Below are 9,006 nucleotides of genomic sequence, written 5' to 3'. Positions count from 1 at the left end.
ATCAACAAGGAAATAAAGACTTTAAATGACACACTGGACCAAATGGACTTTACAGACATATTCAGAACATTCCACCCCAAAGCAACGGAATACACATTCTTCTCTAGTGCCCATGGAACATTCTCCAGAATAGATCACATCCTAGGTCATAAATCAGGTCTCAACCGGTACCAAAAGATTGGAATCATTCCCTGCCTATTTTCAGACCACAATGCTTTGAAACTAGAGCTCAATCACAAGACAAAAGTCAGAAAGAACTCAAATACATGGAGGCTAAAGAGCATCCTACTGAAGAATGAATGGGTCAACCAGGAAATTAAAGAAGAATTAAAAAAAATACATGGAAACCAATGAAAATGAAAACACAACTATTCAAAATCTTTGGGATGCAGCAAAGGCAGTCCTAAGAGGAAAGTATATAGCAATACAAGCCTTTCTCAAGAAGCAAGAAAGGTCTCAAGTATACAACCTAACCCTCCACCTAAAGGAGCTGGAGAAAGAACAGCAAATAAAGCCTAAACCCAGCAGGAGAAGAGAAATAATAAAGATCAGAGCAGAAATCAATGAAATAGAAACTAAAAGAACAGTAGAACAGATCAATGAAACTAGGAGCTGGTTCTTTGAAAGAATTAACAAGATTGATAAACCCCTGGCCAGACTTATCAAAAAGAGAAGAGAAATGACCCAAATCAACAAAATCATGAATGAAAGAGGAGAGATCACAACCAACACCAAAGAAATACAAACAATTATAAGAACATATTATGAGCAACTCTATGCCAGCAAATTAAATAACCTGGAAGAAATGGATGCATTCCTAGAGATGTACCAACTACCAAAACTGAACCAGGATGAAATAGAAAACCTGAACAGACCTATAACCACTAAGGAAATTGAAGCAGTCATCAAAAATCTCCCAAAAAACAAAAGCCCAGGGCCAGATGGCTTCCCAGGGGAATTCTACCAAACATTTCAAGAAGAATTAATACCTATTCTTCTGAAACTGTTCCAAAAAATAGAAATGGAAGGAAAACTTCCAAACTCATTTTATGAGGCCACCATTACCTTGATCCCAAAACCAGACAAAGACCCCATCAAAAAGGAGAATTACAGACCAATATCCCTGATGAACATGGATGCAAAAATTCTCACCAAAATACTAGCCAATAGGATCCAACAGTACATTAAAAGGATTATTCACCATGACCAAGTGGGATTTATCCCTGGGCTGCAAGGTTGGTTCAACATCCACAAATCAATCAATGTGATACAATACATTAACAAAAGAAAGAACAAGAATCATATGATCCTCTCAATAGATGCAGAAAAAGCATTTGACAAAGTACAGCATCCTTTCTTGATCAAAACTCTTCAGAGTATAGGGATAGAGGGTACATACCTCAATAGCATAAAAGCCATCTATGAAAAACCTACAGCGAATATCATTCTCAATGGGGAAAAACTGAGAGCTTTCCCCCTAAGGTCAGGAACGCGGCAGGGATGTCCACTATCCCCACTGCTATTCAACATAGTATTGGAAGTCCTAGCCACAGCAATCAGACAACAAAAAGAAATCAAAGGCATCCAAATTGGCAAAGAAGAAGTCAAACTCTCACTCTTTGCAGATGATATGATACTTTATGTGGAAAACCCCAAAGACTCCACCCCAAAACTGCTAGAACTCATACAGGAATTCAGTCAAGTGGCAGGATATAAAATCAATGCACAGAAGTCAGTGGCATTCCTATACACCAACAACAAGACAGAAGAAAGAGAAATTAAGGAGTCGATCCCATTTACAATTGCACCCAAAACCATAAGATACCTAGGAATAAATTTAACCAAAGAGACAAAGGATCTGTACTCAGAAAACTATAAAATACTCATGAAAGAAATTGAGGAAGACACAAAGAAATGGAAAAACGTTCCATGCTCATGTATTGGAAGAACAAATATTGTGAAGATGTCAATGCTACCTAGAGCAATCTACACATTCAATGCAATCCCCATCAAAATACCATCCACTTTTTTCAAAGAAATGGAACAAATAATCCTAAAATTTGTATGGAACCAAAAAAGACCCCGCATAGCCAGAGGAATGTTGAAAAAGAAAAGCAAAGCCGGCGGCCTCACAATTCCGGACTTCCAGCTCTATTACAAAGCTGTCATCATCAAGACAGCATGGTACTGGCACAAAAACAGACACATAGATCAATGGAACAGAATAGAGAGCCCAGAAATGGACCCTCAACTCTATGGTCAACTCATCTTTGACAAAGCAGGAAAGAATGTCCAATGGAAAAAAGACAGTCTCTTCAACAAATGGTGTTGGGAAAATTGGATAGCCACATGCAGAAGAATGAAACTGGACCATTTCCTTACACCACACACAAAAATAGACTCCAAATGGTTGAAAGACCTCAATGTGAGACAGGAGTCCATCAAAATCCTAGAGGAGAACACAGCCAGCAACCTCTTTGACCTCAGCCGAAGCAACTTCTTCCTAGAAACATCGCCAAAGGCAAGGGAGGCAAAGGCAAAAATGAACTATTGGGACTTCATCAAGATAAAAAGCTTTTGCAAAGCAAAGGAAACAGTCTACAAAACCAAAAGACAACCGACAGAATGGGAGAAGATATTTGCAAATGACATATCAGATAAAGGGCTAGTATCCAAAATCTATAAAGAACTCAACAAACTCAACACCCAAAGAACAAAGAATCCAATCAAGAAATGGGCAGAAGACATGAACAGACATTTTTCCAAAGAAGACATCCAAATGGCCAACAGACACATGAAAAAGTGCTCAACATCGCTCGGCATCAGGGAAATCCAAATCAAAACCTCAATGAGATACCACCTCACACCAGTCAGAATGGCTAAAATTAACAAGTCAGGAAACGACAGATGTTGGCGGGGATGCGGAGAAAGGGGAACCCTCCTACTCTGTTGGTGGGAATACAAGCTGGTGCAGCCACTCTGGAAAACTGTATGGAGGTTCCTCAGAAAGTTGAAAATAGAGCTACCATATGATCCAGCAATTGCACTACTGGGTATTTACCCCAAAGATACAAAAGTAGGGATCCGAAGGGGTACATGCACCCCGATGTTTATAGCAGCAATGTCCACAATAGCCAAACTGTGGAAAGAGCCAAGATGTCCATCAACAGATGAATGGATAAAGAAGATGTGGTATATATATACAATGGAATATTATGCAGCCATCAAAAGGAATGAGATCTTGCCATTTGCAACGATGTGGATGGAACTGGAGGGTATTATGTTGAGTGAAATAAGTCAAACAGAGAAAGACATGTATCATATGACCTCACTGATATGAGGAATTCTTAATCGCAGGAAACAAACTGAGGGTTGCTGGAGTGGGGGGTGGGGTGGGAGGGAGGGGGTGACTGGGTGATAGACACTGGGGAGGGTATGTGCTCTGGTAAGCGCTGTGAATTGTGCAAGACTGTTGAATCTCAGATCTGTACCTCTGAAACAAATAATGCAATATATGTTAAGAAAAAATAAAAAAGAAGAAGAAGAAGGTAGCGGGAGGGGAAGAATGAAGTGGGGGAAATCGGAGGGGTAGACGAACCATGAGAGATGATGGACTCTGAAAAACAAACTGAGGGTTCTAGAGGGGAGGGGGGTGGGAGGATGGGTTAGCCTGGTGGTGGGTATCGAGGAGGGCACATTCTGCTTGGAGCACTGGGTGTTATGCACAAACAATGAATCATGGAACACTTCATCTAAAACTAATGATGTAATGTATGGGGATTAACATAAGAATTAAAAAAAAAAAATGCTGAAGAAGATACCTGAAGTTCGAAAGAGAGGAGGCCTCTTGAACATCCAAAAGACAGAGGTTGTAAAGGATATGACACATAAATTTGAATACTTCAATATTTTAAAATTTATAAAATGAATGACAACCCCAAAATTTAAAAGATAAAGAATAAACTGGATGGAAATAGTTGAAATATAAATAACAGAAGAAAATATATAATACCTATCCAGAGTAAAGAACTTCCAAAAACAATTTTTAAAAAGACCCAACAATCAGGGCGGGGGGGACAAAAAGTTTTGTCAAAGGAAATGTAGGGACAGTTTTCCGAAGAAGAAATATAAACATGACCTAAAAATATAAAAATATAAATAGCTGCTCAACCCATCAGTAAATATCAAAGAAATGCAAAATTACAGAAATAATATATTTTTTTGACCCATCAGATGATAAAAACTATAAAAGCTTTATTATGTCATGGGTTAGTGACAGTATGGGGAAATGAGAACTCTCATACATTTCCAGTGACAATTTAGATTAGTTTAGCATTTCTTTTAAAGATTTATTTATTTATTTGTGAGAGAGCACGCACACATCAGCAAGGAAAGGGACAGAAGGAGAGGGAGAAAGAGAATCCTCAAGCAGACTCTCTGCTGAGCACAGAGCCTAAAGCGGGGCTCCATCTTATGACCCTGAGATCATGACCTGAGTTGAAACCAAGAGTCAGACGCTCAACTGCTTAAACCACCCGGGTGCCCCTAGTTCAGCATTTTTTTGGACAATTTGGGAATTTCCATTAAACTTTTAAATGAACGCAGCCTTCTACAAAGCAATTCGATTTCTCAGTGTCTACTGCAGAGAAATACTTTACACGTGACACAAAAAAGCATGTTATCAAAGTTATCCCTGGAGTATTATATTTAATAATAAAGTAATGGAAATGACCTAAATGATCGTCTACAGGAGAGTGTTACTTAAACTATGATGTATATTCAGGCCATGGAATGCTATGCAACTAGATCCCTTTGTTAACATTGGGAAAAAATCTCTAAAATATTGTTGAGCAGAAGAGAAGTCAGTTGCCAAAAAGTACCAATGGGCATACCAATTATAATAAAAACCTCCATGAAGCAAAACTCTAAATTCCTCTATGGAATTGGAAGGAGAGAACAAAAGTTAGAGCAGATCAAAGTTAGTTGGGAGAGAAGAAGAGAACTTGAGGGTCCTATGGGATGGGTTTTGATATTAAGAGGGTTATTTGAGCTTTTTCAGCCTGTCTAGCCTGAGTCCTCTCTCTACGCCCCACGTTCCCTCGGGCTCCCTCTGACTGGACCTCTGCCAGTCAGAGCCCCTTCCTTGTGGAAAGGGAAAGGGGTCAAGGCCCCCTGGAGCCATGAGATGCTGGTTCAGAGTGATTGCTCTTCTCTTCCTAAACACGGACAGATTGTTATCAAGGGACCAAGTACCAAGGGACTCTGCACAGGAGGAAGAGTCTGGGAGCTGATGTGTCAGAATACTGACCATAGTTCTTGGTGCATCAAGGACCTGGTTTGACTGCAGGGCTGTGGGCAGAGCTATTTCCTAACTTGGAAATTTTGTGGTGAAACAAATAGAAATGGAACTTAACACTTTTGATGGCTTTATGAATAGGGTTTCTCATCTTTGATGCTACTGACACTTTAGCAGGCTAATTTTTTGTTATGCAGGGCTGGTTTATGTATTGTAGGATGTTTAGCACATCGCTGGCCTCTACTCACTACATACCTGTAGTATCTTCCAAGTTGTAACAACAAAAATGTTTCTGGCTGTTACCTAACATCCTGGGGGTGGGAGGCAAAACTGCCCCCCAGTTGAGGGACTACTGTTCTCCCAAGTTTCCAACCATCATATGTTTTGCTGCCTTTGGGGAACTGTTCCTCTGTGTTCTCCCTCCAGACCAGTGAAGCTGGGGATGTTAGGATTAGAGGGCGGTACTGTCACTTATTTTGCACGTGTGTGTACTTTTCATATTTTCTGCAGTGAGCATGCATTCCTTCTGTAATCAGGGGGAAAATTAACTGAGGTCAAGGATCCTCGTCCATTTCTGAGAAGCACTTACACATCTAAATGATCCCTTCTGTAGCTTCAGCCCTCTGAGTAACTCATGACCTGGGTTATGCTGGGGAATGAGAATGAGAACTTCCCAACAGCTAATGCTTCAGAAAGTCTCACACAGTCAGTAGCAACTGCCTGGCTTTTATCATCTAAGTTTGAAAGCTATTTTGTTTTGAAATTTCAAAGCTTTTACTGCAGCGTACCCATCTAGAATACACTTAGGTGGGAGTTCTTAAGGGCAAAATGTATCCTGATAAACCTAGGATTTTTTGCTTTGCCTTTTTTTTTAACCTGTTAGTTACTTGAAGCATCTGAAGCCAGGTAGGCTGGACCTCGCACCCTACTTCTTCTTCTTCTTCTTTTTTTTTTTTTTTTGACTAAGGTCTATGCCTGGTGTGGGGCTTGAACTCACGACCCCGAGAGAGAGTCACATGCTCTATTGACTGAGCCAGCCAGGCACCCCAACCCCTACCTCTTTTGTTTCCTTCAGGTGGAATTCAGTGGTATTCCATTTTGGGCTGCACAGAGACCCATGATGACTGCTTCAAGAAAAAGACAACATCTTCTGGAATGCGTGTTACTTACTGCTGCCATCGCACCCTGTGCAATTTCTGAGCCAGTGGCCCATTTCCAAGTTGCCTGACGGGCCAACCAATCTCCAAGTCTGACCTGGTCATCACAAGACAACAGGCTACCACTAAGGGGCCCTCTGCGAACACCTCAGATCTTTGCAGGTCATGCGAGTTGTGGTCTGAAGCCAACTCTGGTTTTCAAGGGGCCTCACTTCTTCCCTACCACCCCAAACTCCTCCCAGACACATCCTTTTCAACACCATGTCTCTCCTCTCCTCTTTCTGTTTAATTCCCCTTCTGGTGATTTCAAAGCTACCAAGAAGTAAAAATGTAATTCCCTGAGTCAAATTATGCATTGTCTCTAGTTTACTAGTTTTCTTAAAGATTTCCACATTCCAAAACACGGTTACAAATGAATTGTATCATAAGATGCTAAGAGACATGAAAGTGTTCATTTGGTTTCCAAAGCAAACTGCCTTGCTCTTTGGGGGGCAATTTATAGCATAGGAGAACGTGATTTAACAAATACCATAGGAAAACTAAGCCACAAATAAGCAAACCAGGCCTGTGAGAACTATGGGGGCGCCTGGGTGGCTCAGTCATTAAGCGTCTGCCTTCGGCTCAGGTCATGATCCTGGGGTCCTGGGATTGAGTCCCGCATCAGGCTCCCTGTTCAGTGGGAAGCCTGCTTCTCCCTCTCCCACTCCCCCTGCTTGTGTTCCCTCTCTCGCTGTGTCTCTCTCTGTCAAATAAATAAATAAAATCTTAAAAAAAAAAGGAACTATGAACCCAAAAGGCAAAGAGCTCAGGCAAGTGCGAGGGTTGGCACTTCTGTCTCCCATCTGCATTAGGATTTGTCCAAATTCTGGATTTCCATACCTTAATCACACCTAAGTGCTTTGGCTCACCTAACTTTGGCAGATGAAACAATTCACTTTAAGCAGGGGAACAGGTTTGCATCCACAAGGAATTTTAGAGGGTTCTGAGTGTACTTTGACCTGCATGTTCAATTATTCTCATTCAGTGTCCTCCTTATGCAACTGCCAGATTATTGTGTTTCAAATTTTAAAGTTGTTTTTCTCTGTGTTTTCAAGAGTTTGAGAAATCCAAATGGTAAATAATAAATCTCAACAAAATCTTCCTTTATTGTCTTTTTCTCAGCACCTAAAACAACATCTCATATACAGTGGGCCCTCAATAAATGGTTTTTTTCTATAAACTTTGAAGAAAAACAAGCACTTAAAGAAAAAAAAAAAGCCCAAGGAAACAAAACATTTCCCTCCACACTCATTTCAGCTATATATTTTTTTTTAAGATTTTATTTATTTATTTGAAAGAGAGAGAATGAGAGAGAGAGCACATGAGAGGTGGGAGGGTCAGAGGAAGAAGCAGACTCCCGGCTGAGCAGGGAGCCCAATGCGGGACTCCATCCTGAGACTCCAGGATCATGACCTGAGCCGAAGGCAGTTGCTTAACCAACTGAGCCACCCAGGCACCCCTCAGCTATATTTCTTAGACCATATTTATGAATTTACTAAGGAGAAAGTTTCTTCATCCTAAGATTTAAATCTATTTGCCACTATTCTGTCACTTTATGCATTAGCCACATTGCTAAACAGATCAATGAATTTCATGGAGATACTTTCAATTCTCCTGTTTTTTAAACATACATTATTTACCCAATATCACGAGGAAACATGACAAGATCAGACAATCAGTGACTAAGTCTATAGGCTTCCCAAACTTAATTTGAAATCCCAGTGATATAATGACCAGAGAATAAGGAAGTGGGTGCTGCTGTTGACCTTGGCAAGTCAACTTGGTGTCTCCACACCTCATTCTCCTTACATATAAAATGAAGAGGATTGGTCACATAATCTCTCAGATCCCTTCAAGTCCTAATATTTTCTGGCTTGACATTGAACACCTCTTTGCTGTTGTTAGATTAAAAATAAGAATTGGTGTCAGGGCACCTGGGTGGCTCAGTTGGTTAAGCGACTGCCTTCAGTTCAGGTCATGATCCTGGAGTCCCAGGATCGAGTGCCACATCAGCTTCCTGCTCAGCGGGGAGTCTGCTTCTCCCTCTGACACCCCCTCCCCATGTGCTCTCTCTCTCTCTCTCATTCTCTCTCTCTCAAATAAATTAATAAAATATTTTTTAAAAATAAAATAAAAATAAGAATTGGTGCTGAATATCTAGAAGATAGACCCTGGTTATATGATCAATGCTTGCCTAGCTCTATGTAATCCAGGAAAATTAAAGGAGAAATCCAAGTCACGACAAGCAGTGACCATCACTGAAGCAGTTTACTACCTGCATGCCAACTGGACCCCAAAGTCACAGAACAAAAACAATTTTCACATCCTTGATGTGGTATGCTGAATAATGCCTCTCCCCAAAGATGTTTACATTCTACTCCCTGGAAGCTGTGAATACGTTACTTTACGTGGCAGAAGGGATTTTGCAGATGTGCTTCAAGATTTTGAGGTTAGGAGCTTTTCCCGGATTTATCTAGGTAGGCGCAATGTAATCACAAGCGTCTTTTTAAGAGA

General features: G+C 40.7%; 1 protein-coding gene across 1 annotated transcript in view; it reads left to right on the top strand.

Annotated features, from left to right (window-relative positions):
• The window catches only part of C13H9orf57 (chromosome 13 C9orf57 homolog), an 18,704-nt gene extending 12,208 nt beyond the window's left edge, over nt 1-6,496 (top strand). The window contains exon 3 of the mRNA XM_044920749.1: nt 6,372-6,496. Within this exon, the coding sequence (XP_044776684.1) occupies nt 6,372-6,496 (125 nt within the window). The remainder of the gene's footprint in view (nt 1-6,371) is intronic.
• The last annotated feature ends 2,510 nt before the right edge of the window (nt 6,497-9,006 follow it).

This window comes from Neomonachus schauinslandi, chromosome 13 (genome assembly GCF_002201575.2).
Source record: "Neomonachus schauinslandi chromosome 13, ASM220157v2, whole genome shotgun sequence".
Lineage (NCBI taxonomy): Eukaryota > Metazoa > Chordata > Mammalia > Carnivora > Phocidae > Neomonachus > Neomonachus schauinslandi.
This window is presented reverse-complemented; position numbering and strand designations above follow the sequence as displayed.